This window comes from Falco biarmicus, chromosome 6, assembly GCF_023638135.1.
Source record: "Falco biarmicus isolate bFalBia1 chromosome 6, bFalBia1.pri, whole genome shotgun sequence".
Classification (NCBI taxonomy): Eukaryota; Metazoa; Chordata; class Aves; order Falconiformes; family Falconidae; genus Falco; species Falco biarmicus.
Genome location: NC_079293.1, coordinates 19,079,283 through 19,103,898, shown reverse-complemented (window position 1 = coordinate 19,103,898; position 24,616 = coordinate 19,079,283). Strand labels below are relative to the sequence as shown.

General features: G+C 42.9%; 1 protein-coding gene across 2 annotated transcripts in view; it reads right to left on the bottom strand.

Annotated features, from left to right (window-relative positions):
• Window positions 1-10,212: 10,212 nt before the first annotated feature.
• GCLC (glutamate-cysteine ligase catalytic subunit) overlaps window positions 10,213-24,616 on the bottom strand; it is a 36,206-nt gene continuing 21,802 nt past the window's right edge. The window contains exons 7-16 of one of the 2 annotated variants that reach the window (XM_056343331.1): window positions 22,329-22,403; window positions 21,378-21,494; window positions 20,382-20,520; window positions 19,726-19,838; window positions 18,968-19,060; window positions 18,123-18,227; window positions 16,036-16,117; window positions 15,842-15,939; window positions 15,619-15,739; window positions 10,213-11,903 (exon numbers count right to left, since the gene is read on the bottom strand). In XM_056343331.1, coding sequence (XP_056199306.1) covers window positions 11,698-11,903; window positions 15,619-15,739; window positions 15,842-15,939; window positions 16,036-16,117; window positions 18,123-18,227; window positions 18,968-19,060; window positions 19,726-19,838; window positions 20,382-20,520; window positions 21,378-21,494; window positions 22,329-22,403 — 1,149 coding nt within the window. In that variant the 3' untranslated portion in view covers window positions 10,213-11,697. The remainder of the gene's footprint in view (window positions 11,904-15,618; window positions 15,740-15,841; window positions 15,940-16,035; window positions 16,118-18,122; window positions 18,228-18,967; window positions 19,061-19,725; window positions 19,839-20,381; window positions 20,521-21,377; window positions 21,495-22,328; window positions 22,404-24,616) is intronic. The other variant, XM_056343332.1, reaches the window with a different exon arrangement.

The following is a 24,616-nucleotide window of genomic DNA, read 5'->3' as shown; positions in this document are numbered from 1 at the left end:
CCTACATGGCTTGTGGGTCTCCGTTTCTGTTGTCTGTTCTCTTGTCTCTGGATAAAAGCAAAATTTCATTTGCCTTTCTCCTTGCAGACAATTTACAGCTCACTCTCAATGCCAGACCTGCTGCCTCCTGCCCACACTGAAATCCAGCTTGATTCTTTGAGATTAGCTGCCAGATAAACTGAGCATGGGCCAACTGGAGCTCTTCAGCTCTTTTCCTTCTTCCTTTTTTTATTTTATTTATTTTGTTAACCATGGACAAAAAAGCCATACACAAGCTTGTAGCTTGTGCACTCAGTCCTCTTGTTCAGGCTGCCTAAGCCTTGCAGAGTCTTCCATCGTAAAGACAAGTAATGAAGCATTTTAAGAGGACTGTTGGGTGGCTTGTGCCTGTGTCTGATTCCACAGGTTTTTCTGTCTTCTCCACCACTTGGGCTGTGGGAAGCAGGCACAGTCTCCCAGTTTGCATCCTCAGGGTGTGGCGTTGCTGGCCCACAGCTGCAGAGGGGCAGACAGCTGCCTTCCCCTGAGACAGGCAGGAGGCAGGGTAAAATCAGGAGGCAGAGCTTATGCAGGAGCAAAAGGAGCAGCTGGACAGGATACTCAACTATGGAGATGTCCTACCTGGAGAGAGAGAGAGGGAGATGGGTAGGTGGGTCCTGAAGGAGAAGATAAGGCTGGCAAAGAGGGAATGATTAAACTAGCCTTTTTCCCTGAAAACCATCTTTGTAGTTCCTCTCAGCTAGGTTTGGCTTTGATTCTTGGAGCAGCAGACCTTATGGGAGCACTAGGACAGAGCAGCTGGGACTTACTGGGTACATGGGAATTCAGTTTTTTTCCCCCCATTCTTATTCCCACAGAAATCATCGAGCAGGTCACACAACTGGGAATTATGGTATTATGTCAGTGTTCCCTACCCCATCAGAAAAGCTTTTGAAAGTGGCTGCTAAATCACCAGCTCTTCTTGTAGGGCTTGTCACAGCAGCTGATCTCCAACTGGAGGTATGCCATGAAGACACAGCACTAGTATTTAGTGATTTCTGCACTGTCTTGTAATGTCCCCTGGGAGGCACATGCCACCTGTAGTGTCCCAGGACATAGCCCACATGGCAGGTCTTTCCATGGTAGGTGTCCCGATGCACACATATCTGGCTGATTTTGAGTCCTTACTGCCAGTGGCCTTCACCAATAAAGTTGTTTACGAGGAATTAGCTAGCACAGACCGAGCTTATACATGCTCTTTATTTGTTTATGATTAAAGATAGGAAGCGGGTGTGCAAGGCTGTCGCTGTGTCATCTCTCAAACACTGGGTACAGCCAAGGAAATGTTGTGAAGACAGACTTTGATGATAAAATCTATCATAATGCTTTCACTTTAATTGCAATTAAAGCATCAGACTCACCACACCACATCATCCTGTGGGCTCTTCTTAGACCAGCATTGTGCCTCTGGTTGCCGTACATCAACAGGAGGATCTAACTGTGTGGTACTGTAGCATGTCATTGCAACAGCAAACCTGTTTGGCACCAAAGTTTTCACACTACAAAATTCTGTTGGCTGCATTAGAACAAAAGGGAGATAAAACATCCCTTTCAGGATGGAAGCAGGGCTGGAAACAGAAAGCAGCTCCGCTGATATACTGACCAGTGATGTGCCTGGCAGATTGTCCCCTCTGGACAGCACCGTCCTGGAGGAAGTGTTCCTCTCCCCCAGAGAACAGCTTGATCTGGTGTATCCTGAAGACCATTACAGAGCTTTGTACAAACATACAAGCACAGAAGGCACAGCGGCACAGCAGCCTGCAGAGCTTTTCCCTGGATACTCCTGTTACACAGTTTGAATTTTTTGAGATACCTTTCTGTCGTGCAGATTTTGCTTTTCCAAAAGCAGGATGAGAAATAACATCTTGTCCTAGCGCTGGGTTTGGTTTCAGTTTTATCAACTCACGGCAAGGCCAAACACACCACATTGCTGGAAGCCAAAGCCACAGCCAGAGGGACCGAAAGGAACTGCAGGTCTGCCGTGTCCCCTCCTCGCCATCCTACAGCTTCAAACCCCTGTGGCCTGAGTGGGAATGGGCAGATAGCAATGACACCATGTGTGCTGGGATGACTGGGAAGCGGAAAGTAGAATGAGTTTCCAGGAACATGTGGTCACTCCCTTCTGGAGCTCTGCTTTTCACATGCACCTCTGGAAATGGTCCCATCCCTCATCCAGCAGGACCTGTGGCAGTCAGGCTGTGCCGTAAGTAAAGCGGAAAAGACAAAAATCTGAAGCATCTTTTGTGGCATTCTCTGAGGAGGCCCAGGCACTTTTTTTAAAACAGGGAGTGAAGTTTATTGTCCAGAGTTGATGATTTTAAAAGCAAGGCCAAACTGCATTTGAAAGGGGAATTCTCTTCACCTCCCAAGGCTGTTCAGGAGGTGTCATGTCCAGAAGCACCTGGACACTACCCGTTTTAGTTCAGACAGTGGCAGTTTTGCTCTCAGCCGGGCAATCGTGCAGCTGAACTGAATGTCTGAAAGGGACAGGCTGGCCTATTGTCCAGCTGTGCTGTGCCATCCCCTTTAAAAACACACACCAGCCCTGCCCGGCTTGCAGGACATTTACACAGCACGTCTGTCCAGGGGGCTTCTGGCAGGGGTGTCCCCGGGAGCCCCACCACCAGCCCTAGCATCCCTCTACCCTCTCCCCAGGGGAAAGCAGCAGAGAAGGGCTGCAAAGTCACCGTAGCTGCTCCACTAAGCAACCCCACTGGTGCACCAGGACATGCAGAGGTTTGCACCAGTTGCACCGGCTGGGGCTAAGCCCAGGAGTGCAAACTTCGGCCAAAATCCACAGAGGATTTGGAATCAAAGTACTGCTGCGGCTCTGGCTCCTTTTTCTCTTTATTCCCCAGAGAACAATTATTTCTTTCTCCAGCTCGCTGCGTTGCCTCTTAACTTAGGAGGCCACCTAGGGCTGGCCCTGGGCTTAGCAGAGCGCTTTTCCAAACCCCACGTCTGCCTGCGCCATGAGCACACTCCGGCGAGGACCCTGGCTGGTTTTCCACCCTCCCTGCCAGGGTTATTTCACTTTGCCGGCGATGTTTATGCTGTCAAAGCTCAGGGGTCACATTGGAGTTTATATTCCATTGCTCTGGTTCACCCTGCCGGGGTGAGAAATTACAGGCAGAAGTGGTTTGTGCTCGGTAGTCCAGTTTGTGTCTGAGACGGAGCATGACACCGGCACATCTCCCGCTCACTGGTACCAGGGGAGCTCTGGAGAGCCGGCTGCCAGCCGGGCCCCTCTCCGTAAGGTCCCTGGCAATCCTCTGCCCTATTGCCATTTAAAATCAGAGGCGCTGTAGCTGATGCCAGAGGGATGAGTAATGGACAGGAACGCTGCAGTGTGGGATGAAGGGTATGAAATGTGGGTGATGCCGAGCCTTCGGTGGAGAGGGTTTTTTTCTGGAAGGCTTTTCTGTTTTTCGTTAGGCAGCTGTGTGACGGTCTCTGGGCAAGGAGTCCCAGTGCCTTACACTGCCAAGAAAAATACTGCAAGTTCTTGGCCTCTGAATGCCCATGTTGTGGGTAAACTGGCAGGGATTAGGTGTCCAGCACTGCATGTGCATGCACGGATGGGAACGGATGGGAAGGCATATAGTCCAACCTAGTAAATGATTGAAGGGAAAGAATAAACCTAACTGAAAAATGCTGGAGAGCTTGAGGACATCTTGGCATAGCTGCTTCCTCAGCCCAAATCAGAGTGGGGAGAAAGCAGGCTGTTTCAGAGACTCAACAGTAACAGGCTTTACTCCTTCATGCTTTCTTCCCTGCCACCCCCAGCCTCTTCTCAGCATGACCTGCCAGAGCAACACGCACAAAGTGACTCCTCGCTTCCACACAGACTGGCTACAGTCAAGATAACAAGGCACTCTTTAAGATGCTTTCATCAAAATCTGTTCTGTCATCCTCATAAAAAACTGCTTTCTTTTGATCTCATTGCATTTAATAGGAGCTTGGACTTTCTCCAGAGTAAGAACAGTTGTTGTTACACAACTTTTTCGATATTTTATAAACTAGCATTTTTCTAGTCAGAACACAAACTCTTGGAAGTCAATGATGAGGAGCCATCATGCACCAACACTTTCATTTATGATTTTTATAGCACGTGTCTTTGGGTAATACCCTCACTTTGCTTCACTGGGCTCATTTTTACCTTCTTGCTGCCAGCGTAACAGCTTTCTCTTTAGGTCATGTAACAGGGGTAGTTTTTGGAATATCTTTGTGACATGTAACTGAAGTCAAGGGCTAAATTAACAGACTGTTAGACTGTTTTCTGTGTCAGACTTAGAAAAGAATTTATAGCCCTTTATTGCTTAATATAAGCCATAGAATTTCATCCAGTGGTTTGATTTGTAACCAGCATTTGTGGACAGTTACACTCATCTTCTGGAAGGACACTGCATTGTTTGAAGGGAGACAAGATGCTGTCGCTTCCACCTCTAAGCGTTAGCCGTGGGGATGGCGGGGTGAGCAGTGCAGGCAGCAGGAATCCCTGCCCGCTATGAGGCACTCAGTGGGGCTGCTGCCAACGCTTGTAACCTGCCATCAAGACCATGTTATTTCTGTTCAGGATGGTGGTGTCTCAGCAAGGAGGAACCAGAAACACCAAAAGTGCTGCCTGCACTGTGCAGGGTTCACCTTAAGGGAAACTCACCTTACAGCCTTTACGCTCCCCTAGCTGATTTGGGAGGGTGTAAATAAAATAAATCAGGGACATTTTCAGGAAACAATTTCCATTATAGTTTGCCAATACAGTTGGAATAAATATTGCATCTGTCAACTTTGATAAAGTCCTACAAGGAACAAGGTGGGCTTCTGTCTGGAAATGTGCTCCCTGCCTGAGCAGGGCTGTTAGCTGCACTGCAGCTGCCTATATAATTTGGGTTGCAGGCAAAGCGGTGGGAGACCAGCATGTCTTGGACCTACAGCTAAGCAAGCTGTAGAAACTTGCTTTTATTTCTACCATTGCTTTGCAGAGTGAATCCTCCTACCTGAGAGGGAATGGACAGAGCGCCACAAAGCCTGCAAAGCATTCCCGACTTGATCTTTCTAGGACAATCTTTTAATGAGACTCTCCTTTGTAGGAGAATCTTATTCCAGGGAACAGGCAAAGTTTTGGTTGTGGGGGGACTAAAGAGGTGGCTTCTGTGAGAAGATGCCAGAAGCTTCCCCTGTGTCTGACAGAGCCAATGCCAGCCAGCCCCAAGGTGGACCTGGTGCTGGCCAAGGCTGAGCCCATCAGTGACCATGGTAGCATCTCTGGGATATTTAAGAAGTGGGGGAAAAAAATCCTGTGCAGCAGCAATTGCAGCTGGAGAAAGGAGTGAAAATAAGTGAGAGGAGCAGCCCTGCAGCCCCCCAGGTCGGTGCAGAAGGAGGGGCAGGAGGGGCTGCAGGTGCCGGAGCAGAGATTCCCCTGCAGCCCACGGTGGACACCACGGTGAGGCAGGCCGTGCCCTGCAGCCGTGGAGGGTAACGCTGGAGCAGGTGGATGCCTGTGACCCGTGGGAAGCTCGTGCCAGAGCAGGCTCCTGGCAGGACTTCTGACCCCATGGAGAGAGGAGCCCAGGCTGGAGCAGGTTTGCTGGCAGCACTTGTGACCCCGTGGGGAGCCCACACTGGAGCAGCCTGTGCCTGAAGGGCTGCAGCCCACGGGAAGGGCTCACACTGGAGAAGTTCACGGGGGACTGTCTCCCGTGGGACTGACCCCAGGCTGGAGCAGGGGAGGAGTGTGAGGAGCCTCCCCCTGAGGAGGAAGGAGCGGCAGAGACAGCGTGTGATGGACTGACCACAACCCCTTTCCCTGTCCCCTGCACTGCTGGAGGGGAGGAGGGAGAGAAGATGGGGAGTGAAGTCGAGCCCAGGAAGAAGGGAGGAGAAGGGGGAAAGTGTTTTAAGATTTAGGATTTATTTCTCATTATCCTACTCTGATTTGATTAGCGATAAATTAAACTAATTTCCCCAAGCTGTGTCTGTTTTGCCCATGACGGTTGATTGCTGAGTGATCTCCCTGCCCTTACCTCCACCCACCAGCCGTTCATTGTGCTCTCTCTCCCCTGCCCAGCTGAGGAGGGGGAGTGATAGAGCAGCTTTGGGGGGCACCTGGCATCCAGCCAGGGCCAACCCACCACAGAGAGTTATTATATATGCTGTTCCCACTGTTAATGCTAGCTTCAAGTGTCTTTTTTACCAGGCTCTGCAGAGTGCTGCCAGCTACAAGGCCATGGGGTGGCGTGGCTTCCTAGTACCCACAGGAGCTTATCTGAGCTCCGCTGGCATACCTGCTGTTGTTCTCCTCAAGCTCAGAAGGACTCCAGGGATAAACTTGAAATATAGTTGCCACCTTAAAGAAACCATGAAATTGCCCTTGAGAGAAGGGGAGGTAAGTTCACTGAGCAACTATATGTAGCAGAAAAGGCGGCAGGTCCAGGACCAGAAGCTTGGTACACTGCAGCTTGCTTTTAATACAAACTTCGTAATTCTCATTGAACTTCAAGACTCTGGGGAAAAGCACAGTAAGGCATAGTTTTGTGGGGTTTAGCACCAGTGGCAGGGAGACGTACGAGCTCTGCTGCTGCCATCTCCAGGGCTTTGCTCAGAGGCCACAACCAAGGGCAAGCACCCGCACACCAAAGCCCAGGGGAGATCTTGATACTGGCCTGCAGCAGTCAGTGAAAGTAACACTCTGGCAATCACAAGGATTTGAAATTCAGTGAACTGTTTTACCCAGTACACACAGAATTGTTGTGGCCTTCAAAAGAAAATACAGTTAACACTTTAAATTGTTCCCAAATGAACTGATGGAAAAAAGCAATGGAAATCCCTGGTACAGTTATATCTGCGTATGGGGTGCACTGCATAAAGGCGAGGGGGAACAGGCTGTATCAAACCCAGAGAAATTCTGAGGCTGGATGCTTTTATTGGGGACTACTGACCTAAATTTGCCGTCTGCAGCTCTTGGAGCTCTAGCTCTGTCTAGGCTTTAAGCAGCCATGGCCCTCCTTCGAAGCTGGTCCCATCCAGCACCAAATCCTTGTACCACTTTTGCCAGTGTCAGCCCATGGTTCCAGCATGTTTCTGGATATATGCGATTTTCAGAAGGGTTTGCAGAGGGATTTTCACTTTGGTACTGCATAACCTAAACCACACCACTTTATTTGCCTTTGCTTCATTGTTCCTTCCTACTTGATTTCTTCTGTAGAATTCAGAAAGCACTTTGCTATCTCATAATGCTGTGGGGTGTTTTGCTTATTTTGCGTCAGTACAGTATTTTGATTATATGATGTTTTACATAAGAAAAGGTCAAATGCCACTTTCCCCTCACCCGAAGAGGTGTCCCACAGCAGGTGGCCATCTGGGGCAATACACTAATCAATTCTTACCTTGTGGCTCATAGAGAAGACACCAAGCACACATAGTCAGAGGGGGGAAAACCTACTATCCCATCTTCCTGCTTACAGTGACGGCTGTGCGGGCTGCAGGACAGATGAGGGACCTGTTTGCAGGGGACTGCTGCTGGCTGGGACGGCCTCCCCTTTCCCTGCAGCAGCCTGCGCGGTGCTGTGCTTTGCATTTGTGGCTAATGGTGTCGGTAACCCGCCGGGGCTGTGGCTGTTGCTGAGCCGTGCTTGCACAGCGTCAAGGCCACCGTTGTTTCCCACTCTGTCCCACAGTGAGCAGGCTGGGGGTGGGCAAGGGGCTGGGAGGAGACACAGCTGGGACAGCTGACCCAAGGGATGGCCCATACTACACAGCATCGTGCTGCGCTGTAGAAGTGGGGAAGCAGCAGAAGGTGGGGGGGTTGTCTTCTAGGGCGGCTGTTGCTCAGAAATGGGCTGGGCATTGGGGAGCCTGGGGTAGCGAGTGGTTGCCTTTGCATCACTTGTTCTTTTCCTCTTTCCTTTATTAAACTGTCCTTATCCCAACCCACAAATTTTCTTGCTTTTGCTCTTCCTACCCTCCCCTGTCCCACTGGGAGGGAGCAAATGAGTGCTGCCAGCTGGGGTCAACCCACCACACAGAGAAAGGGAGGAATCAAACCTGGTTTATTAATTCTTTCACATCTTTTCTTGGAAGCATTTGAAATGGGGCCCTTGACTCCTTTCAGTGTTAGTGGCTCAGTTACAGGTAAGAGACATTGCAGACCAGCTCTCCTTAAACTAGACCTCATTCCTGTAAAACACCCCTGATTGCGTGCACTCCGTTGCCCTTCAGTTACAGGGTGCAATGAAGAAGTTACAGCAAGACTGGTAACGCTGTGCAGATTGTGGTGTAGCTCACATGACGAGAATCACAAAAACCTGCTACCCTGCCAGCTGCTCACCTCGGGAGCTGCATTGCCCCCCCCTCCTCCGCCAGGGTACAAGTATGCTCATTGCGAAGACCTCTATTTACAAGTGTTGTTTGTTTCTCCCCAAGGTGGCTTCAAGAAAATTCCGGTGAAGCATCATATCTTTCAGACCTTGAGAGCGCCAGGGTTTCTGCTATAATGCTCAATTTGCACATTCTTGCTTCTATTCTCTTGTAAATCGCAGGTTCTTGCACAGCTTAGCATCAGTCAACAGACGTCTTCTGATACCCCACTGCAGCAAGGGTCGCTATTTTGTCCCCTCATCTGCTCTCCCGGAGTAGAGCACACCCTTACTAACCTATTTTTGAATGCATATATGTTGCTACTTATCCTTTACAGGCAGTTGGAAGGGCCTGTCTCTTGTGAAGGGACTGCAGTGATGCTTTCCTGCTGAAACCCAGCTCACACCATCCAGACAGCTGCTGAAATAACCTCAGCTATCACCACTCCTGTGACCCGCTTCCCATGTAGCAGGTGTCTCTCAAATTTGCTGCAAAACACTATTATCACCACACCAAACACAACCCACTTAAAAATATTACACAAAATGACTGCAAACAAATGACAAGGCAATTTTTCAAGAAAGCTCAGTGCAGCTTTTACAAGCTGCGTGCTGCTTGTTTCACAGAGGTGAAACACAGATGTTTTTGCAGGACCAAAGTGCTGTACGGTGCTCTTGATGCACCACTCCCAGAAAGGTAAAGTGCTTGCAGAGCTCTGCATGCACACACAAGGAGCCACCTTTTGAAGATTTGGGCCATGGTAAAAACACAGCTGAAATAATCCAGAAATAAAGACACTTGTGCTCAAGTAGTTGGACTCTCAAGAGAAAACTAGGCACCAGAGTATTGTTTAGAGCATCAAGACCTCTAAAATTCACAACAGGATCTTCTAGCTGAAAACTGAGTGGAAGAGGCATGATGTGAATTACTGGGGTTGAACTCAGGCCAACACATTAGCAATCGTGGGATGCGCCATGACTGACACATTGCCGCTAAGGTCTTTGGGCAAGGCAGCAATTGCATTTCACCTCAGGTACTTGGTGCTTCTTCCCCTCCCTTTGCTCAAGGGGCTGTTGGAAAGGCTCTGTGAAAGCACTTCATGACTACAGGACCAAAAAAATCTTGAATTCGTAGTCCAAGGGAGTTTCTCAGCTCTCTGAAAAAGGTCAGTGCCTCAGCTTGGCCCAGGGCCGGCTTCTCTAAGGCCCACAATCACCTCTAAGGCATATTCAAAACTAGCAGCAAAGCTCACCCCTCCATGCAGCCACTCTGGTTTGCCCTGAGAGAGCCTTCACCATGCCCCTCAACCATGAATAGGCTGGAGCACACACCTTAACTCTTCATCTACGAACGCAAGCTGCTTGGATACTGCAGCCATGGAGACCTCAACCAACCAGCAGCAGCTCTGTCTGACCTTGCTCATCCCTTCTGAAAATAAGCACGCAAGAACTCGTGAAGGAGTTCCAGCCACAGCTTGTAGGCTCTCACTTGCACGACAGTAGCCACCTACCAGGCCAGATGGCTGATTTAACATCAACTGAAAGGGAAAAAGGACACGTGTTGATGCAGTCCCAGCAGGAAAGCATTCTAACTTTCTTTAGGGGTCTTCAAAGCGGAGCACCTGATGCTGTGCAATCAGACAGATGCTACCATGAGACTAGCAAGAGTGTCTGTTGCAGGGTTGGTAGGCTATCTGCAATTAGTCCCGAGAAGTTTCACTGCGAACAAAGTGAGTCTGGACAAACTGTACTTGCCAGGTATACAACTTTTTTGAATCTGAAAACGTGGGTTCAAGTCATGCAAGTGACCAACACATACTGCAAATTTTATTTTTATTTCCTTCTTACAGAAACTAAATTAGCATATGCCTACATCTTGATTAAAACAAATTTACCACTGCAGGAAAAAAAAAACACATTCTTTTCATTCTCTAAAGCACACCCATGAACACAGAACAAAGTCTAATGTCAGTACATAAAAGCTTCTTAGTGCACCTCTTCATTGCAGTTTCTCCATTAGTTCTTTTTAAAAAATCATTACACCTTAGGTATTTATATATGCTTGCATTAAGCTCTGCATAATCTACCCATAATGCAATTCACTTCTAGAAGTCAGTTAAGAAGCTAAATCAAAAAAGGCCCCTTAAGTTTACCTTATTTACAGTTGCAATGGCTAAATTTTAAATACTTTACAGTCACTCCCAGCACTGGCTCCCAATTCATAGGATTAGTGCATTCCATGGTTTCTTTGAAACTATTTTCTAGAGGGGATTAAGTTGTCCATACCTACAGCTTTGTAGGTACTTCAGCTATCTACATAAAGTACCTTTCAGGAAACATGCTGACAAAAATATTTATAATAATGAATGACAAATTAGAAACTCAACTTTTAGGAAGAATGGACAGGTGTTTGGTTTTGCACTGCAGCTGTCAACTGTGCAAACAGCAGCAATGTGGGAGAAAGAGCAAGTTAAGGAGTGCCGAAGTCTACAAAGAAACCAGAAACACCCGCTGTGGAGACAGCTCTGTGTTCAGTTCTTGTTTCATTCAGTCTTTCACTGCGTTTCCCCCATTACTGCTTTTTTGTTAAATCATTCTGAACTGCAAGAGCACAGAAATTTACTTCAGAAAGGAAAAAAAATGATGCATTTGCAGACAGGCAGACATGCATTATCTAAACAAAGGCAGATCTGTTCCTCTGAGTTTTAGCTCATGAGTGGATGCAGGTCTGGTGGCAACTGAGAAACTACTGTAAAGATTAACAGATGGGAGGCACATGCATTTATCTGTTCTTACATACTTTCAAAACCCAAATGGAATATGTATCTGTGATTCAGGTAGGTCCAGAAGATTATTATTTTTTTTTTCTTACACAATAAGGTAGATTACCTAGCACATTCCAGGTTAAAAAAATTACAGTAAACATTCAGTAACTGGAATGCATATAATATACAAGTACCATTACATTTACAAAGCTGTTCAGGACAATTTTTCTTTCTAGAATAAGCATAAAAAAGTTACAAGCTAATTCACAATAACTTTAGATACAATGTTATTAAAATACATTGATGTTAATCATAAAAATATTTTACTATTTACATGTACATTGTATAAACCTTAACAATAAGAATATGTCTATTGTAGGATGCCTTTAATGCATATTTAGGCAGATTGGCCCATTTTATAGTGCAGTATCCCTGTTTTGGTCTTTACACCATGAAACTGTACCAGATTCACAGTATCTTTGCTAGTGCTTTGCTAAAAGGCTTAAACTTTCTATTATTTAAGAAAAATTCATTCATTACAAAGAGCCAGTTTTGTTTCCACTTTGTTTCTTATTAAATCCTACCCCCAACAGTTCAGGACACTCTGCCTGGCCTTGTGCGATTTGGTTGCATTTCCAAATAAGGCTATAATTCATTTCATCAGTTATCACGCTATCTTGCTTGTAGTCTGGATGCTGTGCAATAAATTCCCTCATCCATCGAGCAACTGTCATTAATTCTCCTGTAGGCAAGGGGAAGTCAAATTTCAGTTTATACATCTAATTTAGTAGTACAACACCTAAAGTTCTATGCATTATATACACAATTAATGAATAGTCCATGCTTTCATGAGAAACACATTCCTATACTTTTGTTTGGTTGTTTTTTTGTTGTTGGTTTTGTTGTTTCGGTTTTTGTTGTTTTTTTTTTTTTAATATGGTTAAACCGCAGGCATAATTAAGCTGATATATCACTGATAGTCTAAAACCTACTCATCTGTTGTAATCTTCAACCTTTCAGATTGTAATGAGACAGCAGCTACTGGAACAGTGTTACCAACGGCTTGTATATCAAGAGGTCTTAAACATGTCACTTAATAGAAAATCTGGCTGAGACTAACCAATAGACACCTCTACAACAACTACATATACATATAAATTCTGTAGTCAATTCATCCAACTCAGTTCCTAGCTTTGCTGTCTACCTTGACTTACTATTCTTTTGCCCTCTGACAAACTCCCCTAGCAAAAAATAGGCAGGCTGACAATAATCCCAACTCCTGGTTTGTGCACAATGCCTCTGCTTCACTATGCAGTCCACAGTGCAGCCAGCAGGTGCCTAAGGGTCCCCAAAACTTCTATACAGGGTCATCAAATAGCACACACCACTTGCAGGAGAGCTGCATCCCTATGAAGCAGTAGCTGGAGGCCAGCTAGACACCAGTGTTTAGGCTACTGAATCTTCCTCCTGAACGCAGCAGATGCAAGCAAACCTTAACTAGTACTGTCGGAATTACCTTACACTTGTAAGACATTAAGGTAGGCTGATGGGATACCTGAAGAGCCTACAAAACCTTCATTGCTAGCTACTGGAACCTCAGCTTTCTTGAAAGAGTCAAGGGCTTCCACTACAGAAGTCTTCATTTTAAGAATATTATAAAAAGTAAGAGGAATCAAGTTAGACAAAGCAAAGAGGAACACACAAACCAAAAGTAAAAAGCATCAAAGACTGTTTAAAGATATCTTATCTGTGGTTTTGAACAGGGGCGCAGGAACACAAATCAGAAAAATTACAAGTAGTACAGGAAAGAAAAGCAGAATAAAAAAGGTTATTAGAAATAAAAAATGTCTCTCAAAAAACGCAAGTCATGTTTTAAAGAAATGAGGCCAGTTTACCCTTCTACATATAAAAAGGGCAGAAAAACAATACCAAAGAACTCACACAAAAACAAAAAGCAGGGGGCCTGCAAGAAAATCGTTGGGGCTAGTTGATGAGCAGAGCATAAAGACACATTTTTGGACTAAAAGCTGCTGCAGGTAGTCAGTGCAGGAGAGCAGGCGCACTTACACCAACACAGAGACCTAGTGGTCAGGCAGCCTTAGTCACTCCCCATCCTTCCTAACTGTGAAAATCTTAGGTCTGCAGCACCTTTGTCATGAACGTAGCATGCAGCTCTCAAAGAACGTATTGGGGACAAGGCAAAGACAAGACTGGCAAAAGGTGTGAAACAACTTCCAAGCAAGGAGAGACATGACAAAGGGCATTGTAAGTTCAGAAGCAAATGTACTTGAGAAGTTTACAAAATTATGAGTGTTGATAAGAAGTGAGTAGAGAAATATTATCTTACAACGTGGGAACTAGAAGGTGTATCATGAAGTAAACGGGAAGAGCATTTAAACATGCAAAAGTACAGAAGTTACATTCTTCAAAAAGCATATAATAAAACTGTGGCATTTCTTATTGTATGACTTTATGGGGACCAAAATGATAACTGCTTCAAGAAGGGTAAGGCACTGATCACGGAAATCATGTTTGTGAACAGTCTCCAAGCACCACGATTACTGCCCTACCCTTGACCATGAAAGCACCTACACTGCAGACAGCTAGGAACCGAGAGAGCACACCAGGACAAGGATCACTTGGTGCTATCTTAATACTGTGTTCATTAATACCTGGTGGTGGTCAGCAGCTGCTGCCTGCCTAGCAGACCTGTCTGTAGCCTCCCTGAGCAGTGGCAGTCACACACCAGCTAGACATAGACTAGGAGGACCATACCTAGCCATGCTGCAAGAGAAGATGGGACTGAAGCAGAGATTAACTGTGTCAGGGCAAAGTTAAAGCACCACAGCTGAAGTGCCAGTGTCTAACTCATGAGTGCTCCGTTTTCACCATTTGAGAAGAGAAATCTAAAAAAAACGGCCACTCCTTGTGGAGATGTCTCATGCTAGACAGGCTGCAGGCTCATGGACATTTAAGATTGAGAGTAAACTGGAATAACCCAAAGCTTGCTATTGAGAAACATCATGGCATAATACTACAACACTTAATGCATTTTATTCTGTGAATTCTTAAGTTCTAAGAAGCAGCATTTAAAAATTATTTCAGGTCAGCAGAGTTAAGATCTAAACTCTAGACTCCATGTACCTCACCCTCACACCTTTTAGGTCTGTGTAAATACACGAGCTGACTTTTGCAATGCCTGCAACTTTACACCAGGTAGCAAAGTTGTTCTTTGGAAGGGGAACACCTGCATGGAATCAAGCCCAAGTCATCAGCTCTTGGGGGAAAAAAAAAAAAAAAAATATCTCTGGAAGACTCAGGCATTCCTTGTTTTTTCAACAGCATTTTTCTGAAGGGAAAAAAATCAGTAACAAACAACGGAATATTTTGAAAGCATTGTTATTTTGAAGGTCTATGTGCCTCAGATGTTTTCTTCCTGCCAGTTTCTCTTCTTTCAGTGAAGCCAAGCTTCAAAACCTCATCTATGTTACCTGAAGGACAAAAGCCTCCTATAAACAAGCAGCCTTAGGAAAGAACATTTACAGTGAAAGTTGTAATTAATTCAAATTTGTTACCATTCTGAGGTACTGCTAAAGTATTGAATTACCAGGTGAGAGAAAGTCCTCTTTTCCACCTCAGGTTTATAAAGGTCTTTAGCTAGGAGGTTCTCCAGCAATTTTTAAGAATTAAAAAGGAATGCAACACTTCAGCTTAAAATTTTGTGTGTGTGTAAAGCTGCTACTATGCTACATGCCCAGTTCTGAATTAAAGTTTAGCCTACATCTTTTACTCATTACACTGCTGCATTTTGAAAAGCAGAATAAAGTTTCATTACGCTGCTTGTCTTTGAAAACACTGCAACATGGGGAACACAGGGGAAGAGCTTCGTCTGCTCTGCCTTGAAGGAGTTTTGCTACTTACAGGAAGGATTTATCGGGGAGCTTATCAAGAGGTATGTAAAGGTCCCATGCTCTACATACCAGAATTTAGACTTATGAATGCTTTGGAGCAGCACACTTTGGAGTCACACTAGTAACAACAGGCTATCGGACCCAGCCTCACATACTCTTACAACACCCAAGCGTTAGGCAAAGGGGATTAGTATATGTGCAAACTAGTAAGAAGTGGACGATATACTGGCAAAAGCAGCAGAAAGTGCGTATGAAAAGAGACATCTTGAACTGGAGATACAATTACAGCTTAGAGGACAGTGTAATGGTATCAATTATTCCTAATTTAAGTTCTAACGTGGATCACAAAACATTTAGAATCAGAACTAGCCAGGACCAGATTTAAGCCAGAGAACACACTCCAGTCCTTTGCTCCAATAATTCAACACTTAACCAGCCAACCACAGCTTCCACTAGTTTTACCCAACTGAAAACTAGAGAACAGCCCAATTACTGTTTAAGTAGAAAAATGCCAAGAAAATCAATCTCCAAAAGTGTCAAACATACCAGATGCTCTCTTTTTTATAAGCTTCAAGTAGTTTAGGATGGTGCACCTTGTGTCTACATCCACTTCCATGTTTTCAAGATAGGAATTCAAAATTGGGATCAAACCAGGAAAGACTCCTTCCTGTGTAAGAGAACAGAGTCAGCACAAAACACGCTTGATCTGGTTTCTTGGAGGGTGGAATAGAGGGGAAAGTTGTATGTTCCAGGTAGAAGAGGCTATGACCTTCCCATTGATAATTGTATCAATGCTCATTAAGGTGTACTCTTCTGTGCCTGTCCCGTTTTGTGCAGAGCCGCATCCATCCACAACAGCATTTCCACCTTCATGGGTAACAAAGGGAAAGAAAGAAACAGTCAGAAGGCAAGAGATGCACTGAACATCCACAACAGCGTAAATCAGTTTGCTTGTTGTGATACCTTTGCAAATATCTTTTCTGAAGTAAAACATTCCCTGCCGGACAGCATCTCTTTTCTGGGCCATCTTCATGTTTTCATCCACCTGGCAAAAGAAGTATTTCAGAGATTTGTGACATTTTAGAAAATCAGGATCCTCCCATATCCTCACATTTTGGTCTCATTAACTGAAACATCTACTGTGTTACTTCTTTTTTCATCACAACAGGCCAAGCTGTAGAGATAAGTTTTATTACATTCTTTATGGGTCCTGGGCAAAACCACAAAGAGGTGACATTCTATGAAACTAGGTCTCCAGCAGAAAAAGTAGTAGTGTTATGTTAGAACATGCTGCACTAAACTTTTAAGTTTGGATGAAAACACAGAAACAGCTACGATTAACAGGTTGCATGCCATCTGGCAGACTTCTTTGTCTATTTAGATGCAATTTAAGTACAGACGAAGAAAATTGTAAAGACTTCAGTCATTGTCTTAATAAAAGAAGCAAGCTATGGCTAGGGAAATGGCAGTTATCATTGTATTAAACAAAATTTCAGAAACAGAATTCCAGTAACTTGGTATTGGACTCGTATCTATTCCCTACTCAAACATCCATTAGGCAGCTAAACTTAACACTGCTAATAAGGAAGTTCTAAATAGCAGGCTTCTCTAGAAGTCTACAAAGTACTGCTTATATGCTGTGCAAGTGACATAAGCATTGCTCTGTCTTTTTGGACAGAAGATTTTGTCCAAGTGTTTTGGTTGGTATGTTCTCACGGAACTAAAATCACACAGCTTTCAGACATTAGCTTTACTGTATTGTCTTGAGAACAAGGGATAGGATTTGCTGAATACTTTGTTTGACCTTTAATTACAGGCGATGCAAAATCTTCACTTCTTGTTTTGAAGAGTGTTTTCATTTATTGTACATTACAAAACCTATTTACACAACAGGCTGTTTTGAAAGTTTGACAGAACTCCAGTCCTAACAGATGGGAGCACAACTGCACTCAATCAGACCACAAAGATTACCATGAGATTAGCCTCATAAACCTGTATTATTTTACTTGAAAGAGGCAGGCTTACCAATGGTTGTGCAGTTCTGTGCTGCGTTACCTGCCAAACTGCTTGGCAAGCTCAAGCAGTTTTATGCCCCCCAACTCTATTCAGGTTCTTTCAGCACCTGGTCTCTTTTTCAGTCTTAACTGGTATTCTTCATTAAAAATGTTGTGCTTTTGAGATTAAAAAAATCTTATTCCACATAACAGATACATTCCAGATAATAATGTAATTATGCACTGTACGTGCTAAAGTGCTGCATTATTTATGAAGTCTGAACACCCTGACACCAGGAAGATACTTTCTCCTTTTAGAAATCATACCAACTGTACGGTACGATTACTGTTGATTTACAACTTCAGTATTTTTCTCCATTTTAATTAAAAACACTAAGAAAAGCCACAGGCTATTACAGCTATGCTGTAGCCAGTGCTTGGCAGTATTTTCTATTATACAGTCTGTCAAAAGCCTCCTGCAGTGCAAGACCTTTTTTTAAAGTTACCTATAATGTTGCAAGGCCTATCCCTTTAAGAAAACATTTTCTGATCACATACCTCAGAAAGACAACATGTTAAGGACAGTTTCACACCAAAGAGTTCAACAATTGTGAGAACAAGATTAAGGAAAAAGCATATTTTGTATGGCTGGTCTGTCTAAAAACAAGTCATACGTATGAGACCTGAATCAGCAGTATTTGTTCTCACTCAAATACTGTGTAACACTAAGCATGCTGAACTCCTCCTTTCCCTCTCCACCAGACACAAACAGAACAGTGAATAAGAACACAAGACACATGCATCAGCCACATTAAAATAAGTACCTAATACGTTTATTTTGACCTCCACAGGTTAAGCTCCTTCCACATGTAAAATGGTGGAAACACACCCTTTCCCAGCCTAAGAACGTTGTGACGATGGTATTTCTAAACATTTCTACAATGGTCAGACACTGTTAGGTACCCCAGAAATTCCCACACTATTTGTCTCTAACCTTGATTCCATGATGCAAGTATGCTGCATTTGGCTCTAATAAATCTGATCTTTCACACTTACCTTGGACAAAGGAATGAGAAAATCCAGTTTATACGACAGAATCACTCTGGTTAGCAATACCACGAACACAACATATGCAGAGTTTTCAAAGTCTGTTAACTGGACCTAGACAAAAAAGGATTAGAGATTAAATTACTTTAGTGGGAACACACTCATGAAGTGGGTAAGTATCTGGGAGAGTTTAAAACAATTTGACTGGAACGTTCTTGTTGGTACCTGCATTCACACACACTCTACTAGCAGAGACGGTAATGCACAAACAGGAATCATCAGCAGTGACTTCAAATGCACAATGCACACACACACTTCAAGCTCAACCCTTTAATCCAAAGCCAAAACACACCTGAGTTTTAAAAAACTATCTAATAACCTGTACCTTCAGGCTCCCTGTGTAATTACAAATGTACAATAGCTTTTAAATTTCCACTTTAAAGGGATTAAATTCAGAGAGCTCAGAAATAAGACAGCTATAAAATAAAAGCACTTGTGAAAAACAAAACAATGACAGTGGAATTGTTCAGTGCCAGGAAACGTACTGGAGAAATACAGCACCTAGAAGCTAAATGGGCCTTTGTTTACTGTTGCTTTAATACAAGCCCAATTCCCTTCCCCATCACCCCAAATCCATTAGCACGCTTTGCTATGCTGCAGTGCATTCTCCTGTCAGTTACATTCCCACAGTCTATGTCTGTTTAAACACTGCTGTCCACTTTGCTTGCATCTAGCAATTCAGAGGGGAGAAAACACAGCGTCAGTAACAGAGGTTTGATACTGCACAGCAGAATCCCTGGTACTTTTCCACTTAAAAGGAAATGAGATTTTGTGCATACTCATGCTCTCCTTACCTCCATCGGTCTGAATTCCACTCTCCATCCAATATCTGAATTTGGAGGAGGCGGCTTAAACCTCATTGTCTGCCAGTTTGTAGACTGAATATTCTGCAAAGCACATGAAATAATCTGTCACAATCAAGACATGCATAATTCTATAACATAAAGAAAAATAAGCAGATAACTAGAGTCCTAATATTTTCCCTGGAAGAGCCCATCACGTTAGAGAAGCATTTCCAAGTGTCCTGCCTTCCTTAAAAACAACAGTATAGCTACCCATCCTACGAGCAAATACTTTCTCACACTATTTTGTTTGAGGATTATGTGCAAAATACTAGGCAGCTGAGATTTAGTTGATTACAATTTTTCTTTTATGAGACTGATGCACACCCAAACTACAAATACCTAGTATTACCATAGCTATCACTTCATAAAGCTGTATAAGAGACATTTATACATCAGTGTCATGCAAAAAAGTTTTTAGGAAGCCATAAAAATAGACGGTTCCCCGTAACACTTTATATACATAGAAACAAGTTTGGGGCCTTCATGTTTTATTGTGTTTAAGGTATAAGCCACCACTTTCTCCAAACAAAAATAAATAAATGTGCTTACAACTGCAAAGTCAAATGACACACTAAAGAACTAGCTGAAGTGAAAAATTCAGGATAAAAAACTTTTAACCAATACAGACATCCTCCAATTAACCAGTACTATAAAGAACAAGCAATTTTATGTATATACTTATTAAATTCCTTTTCATCAGACACAACCTCAAAATGGTCGGATTCATTTGCATCATCTAGATGTATTTTCTCCTCAAATAAAGTCAATGGGTCTCGAATGAACAAGTGTGCAATATGCTGTGCCAAAAGGTGGTCAATACCTACAAAATGAAAATGCAAACAACGATTTACACATAGCAAAGCAGGCTCTAGGTAATGATTTGTTCCACATGACTGAAAACATCCAACTCTGCAATGCTACCTTAACCCACCACATCCTGTTAAAGTTTAAATAACGACTTTGGGAAGGAAGGAAATGATTAAAGAGAACAAAAAAAAAGAATCCCCCAAAAAACCCAAACCATGAACAGGTTCCTGTTTGGAAATGGCAACCAAATATTGGTGTGGCTGCCATTCTTCCTGTTTTCTGATGCACCTCTGTGCCACGTTTCCTAAAGCAGTTCTGCTCTCTCCACAAAGATAAAATATCGATTACTTAAACACTGAGCTTCTCAAGCCGGAATTAGGGACAGTTTCTGTTACAAATGAATAAACTCTCAGGACCACGCTACACAGAAACTTCCTGAGTAGGAGTCACCCTAGGGGATGCACAACAACTGAAACAAACAAGAATGAAAACGTAAAATATTCCCACACGCTGCAAGCACAGTTCTTAACCTGCTCATAATGAAGCAAACACTTACCTTCCTTTATTAGGTGCTCGTAGATATCTTTGTCTATTGTCAAATCAATGTCATTGTATTTCTCACCACATTCAGATAGATAACTGTCTATGGAATCATATCTGGATTTACTGATTCTATAATGGTTGTTCTTCAGTGGCTATACAATTTAAGAATACAATATTTTAACAGCTTGTTAATAATGTTACCTAATTTTGCTCACTAAATGACACTTATGTGAGAATTATTATCCTGTTTAATAAAACCTACAGCCTCAAATAAAATTACTCAAAGCAAGAGTCTTAAACAGGCTTAACAGAAAGTGATCCTGGAATTTGACTATTTTGTTTGCAGATGTATGTATCAGAGTCAAAAAAACCCAACAAACAGTCATCACACATTGACTAGACTTGTCTAAAAGTGGTAACATTTCCCTGATGTAATGTATCATTACCCCAAGTACCTGGAAAGCATTATTATACCTATTGCAACACACACCGATACAGTTCACAGAAGGAGAAAACGGGTAGTTCAATTTCAAATAGACTTCTTAAAATTAACTTTTATTTTCTTTAATTTTTTAAGTGCTTTGAATGCCAATTCCTGCTTAGAGGAACTTCTTAAGTTCCAACTTCTGGCAACTGGCTCTTTTCACATAGTTCTAGTTTATACTATGGGATTACTCAGCAGCACCTGCGATTTAATCCAAAGCAATTTCATCAATTTTTGCTTCCTGGGCTCAAACACAGACCCCAAAGTTTCATCACAGGGGGACCTTTTCAGCAAGCTGTGGAGTAGTGAGCGGTGTTCTACTGGGATTCCATACCTAATTAAAAATACCTATTTGCTAATGTAAACTGTACAATCAAGTTGAATGTTTACACCTGTATTTACTGTAAAGACTGCCATGTTCCCTCATTAGGGATTCTGATGAACATAAGCAGAATTTGATGCTAAAGGAGTTTCTAACTTTTTCGCCTGAAAAAAACCAGACATCTCATCTACTACCTAACTTACCTCCAGCCCCCTCTCTTCTCGCGTTCGATCATCTACAGATGCAGAGATCACTCCCCAGCGACAGTCAATATCAGACACATAGCCTCTGTAAAATGGAGATGCAGCGCTCAACGCCATCTAAAATAAGAAGTCTGATATGAAAACGCAGAACAAGCCAAGGAACCAAAAGCAAAACAATCCCCACTGGAAAGGGAAACTTACTGGTCCAGAAGTAACTGAAGTATATACACTTCACTTTAACGTAAGCCAAAGCCCATATAACAAATCTCTCAACTGCTACCTCCAGAAAATGCCTAGACAAAGGGTTATTACTTTACAAATTTATTACATCTACAGATCAGCATTTAAGGAACACAAAAATGATACAGGCAGAAGCAATTTCGTGACAAATCAGCAAGTATTCTGCTCACACACTTCCAAACTCTAAAAGTTCACCTGGCAATTGTTTTATTTTGCTTTTGTTTGGCCAAGCACCTTAGCAACACAGCTGGAACATACCTCACTCAGAGCACGATCTGCTCACCACCTAGACCAGACCAAACCAATACTTCATTTTTGTAACATTTTTATAAACACCTGTTTATGACCAGATGCTTACAAAAGGGACAGATTTAAACAACTAAGCTGAAAAATTAAGAATTGTTTTAGGGACTGAGCTTGTCTTGTCTTCATGAAAAACTGCCCAAACTTATTTCTAGAATTATTCAACAGGGGTCTCTTGTACATATGGGAAGGTGGGCAGAGAAGAAACAAACATTATCTGTTTTGTGGTGTCATTTCGACATTTAATACATCACACCGCTCCTGTGACAACCTAGCAAGAGACTGACACTTCTCCCAAAGTACCAAATTTGTGAGTAGCATTCAAGTTTCGTATTTTAGATTTTGTATTTTTTTTACATGTAGCAGCTTTCATACAAAAAGGTGATGTGACAGAAGTCCATTACTTACCACAATGGGACAAATCGTGGCTAGCTGATCATAGAGATACCTTGCTTCAGAAATGCTGCAAGCCTGGAATGTGACCTGTTGGAAGAAGTACAATTGCCATCACAAGTTCTATAATCGTAAATGTAAGCATAGTCTTCCTAGATTTAGAATCAATGATATAATAAAACAATTTAAATACCAAGAATTTTAAGGGTGGGGGGTTTTTTGTTGTTGGTTTTGGGTGGGTTTTTTTTTGTGTGGACTCCTTCCCCCTGCTCCTCAGTTCTTGGACAAACTTTTGCCCCATTGATCAGCAACATCTGTATCATCAGCTTCTTTCTGCACCATTTCTATGTTCATTAAAAGATTTCAGACCACAACTCTTGGGCTGTGAGGCTAAATATACAAACACTTGCCAGAACCAAAGAAAACTGAGTTAACATCTCCAACACATATGGGTCAGTAAAGCACCTTCAGAAAATAAGCCAGGAACCTACCTATTTAGAACAACAGTCAGAAACTATTGCAGATGCAACATTAGTTTTATACGACAGCTAATCCTGTTTTAAAGAACATGTCAAGACACCTTGGTTTGATCCTACAGAACTGCAAAAAATAAGTATCTTCTTGTCTACTGTAATTTCTATTCTTAAAAAAAAATATCCAGTTTTGCCGGGATTAGAGGCCAAGACATAGTGAAAGATGGAAAAGAAATGTTATTTGCAGAAGCCATCAATGATATGGAAGCCCTACCACATGTAGCCACTGGAAAATATAACTTCTTTACAACTTGTGGTGGTATTTGCTCAGAGCAGCGTCAAACACAAGATGCATTTCTAATAACAGACCTTACCCTCCGGACTGCCCAAACTGACACTATGCATTTTAAAAATGCAGAAGGGGGATCGATTACCTCAAAAGTCTTAAAAAAAACCACCACTAAGTAGATTAAAAGCCTCTCCCCCTAATAGTTTACATGTTCACACATCGGAGGATAACTTAGACAGGAACGTACCGCGGTACCACTATCTTAACATTGAACAACAGACTTCAGCTCTGAATCACCATCATTGCCTGTTGCCCTGAAGAACACCAGCCAAACATGTAAGAGTCCCACAAAACATTCTAGTTGTTCTCAGTCTGCCACTGAAGCCCAATCTAACCCCAGGTAAGCCTTAAAAAACAATGAACCTACCAAAAAACCCTCCGCAAAACTCCTGAGTTCACCTGTGGGCTCAGTGGTGTGTTTGGGTTTTTTTTTTGGTTTGGTTTTTTTTTGGTGTTTTGTTTTTTTTGGGTTTTTTGAGGTGGGGTGGGGTAGAAGAAATTTGGGATTTGTGTTAGTCTTTTTAAATCTAAAGCCAATAATCATTAGGAAGTTAGAAAAAGGGTGTGCAGTATAGAAAATGTGTCCACCAGAAAAAAAGCCAAAAACAAACCAAACCCCAAAACATACTTTGAAAAGACAAGATTATTTAATTTCATTGCAGAGAAGCAGTTAATTATGATTTCTCACCACTAATTCTGGACTTCCAGCACTAGGGAGCCTGCACTAGGGGCAGGGAGCAGGACACCTACGCTCTTTCCCCTGACACAGTGATGCCTGCCTCACCTTCCCTTTCATGTTTATTCCAAATCACATTAAATTTGGGATTTGACTCAGTTTCTAGCAAAAAAAAAATCCCATTACAGAGGAAACTGGCATGGCAGTCTTCTCCAGAGGACAGCTGCAAGGGCAGCACCCTCCCACCCCACCGTCACCGTGGGCTGCCCCAGCCGAGCTCAGCAGGGCAATACTTTTAACCTTGCAAATATATCAAACCAAGAAAAAGTGAGAAAAAGGAAGCATGCATACTGCAAACTAACTTACAAAAAACAGGTGGGAAACATGTTTTCTTCTAGCCTGTCATCAAGACTTATCAGCTGATACAAAAGCAGCTGCTTATAGCACTTGCCAGCCTTGTTTCCATTCCCCCTTTGATGATAACAAGACTACCAAATTTGAATTTGACCACTGATTACAAGACTAGGGAATAGTAAAATGGTATGCCTTAAAAAGGAATTCAATAAATTTTTTAAAAAGTTTATATAATGACTGAATGGTAAGGCTGTACTATTTTTATTGGTCTTAAATAAGAAAGAGATGGTACAAAACAGACCCTATCAAACTTAACACCTTGTAAAACCATGCAGAATATTATGTACACTTTACTACTACTTCAGATTCTCCCTGGTTTAACCTTAGTGACAAGAAATCATACTCGGCAGCTGTCAACAATGTTTTATCTACTCAGCTTTTGTAGTTTCTC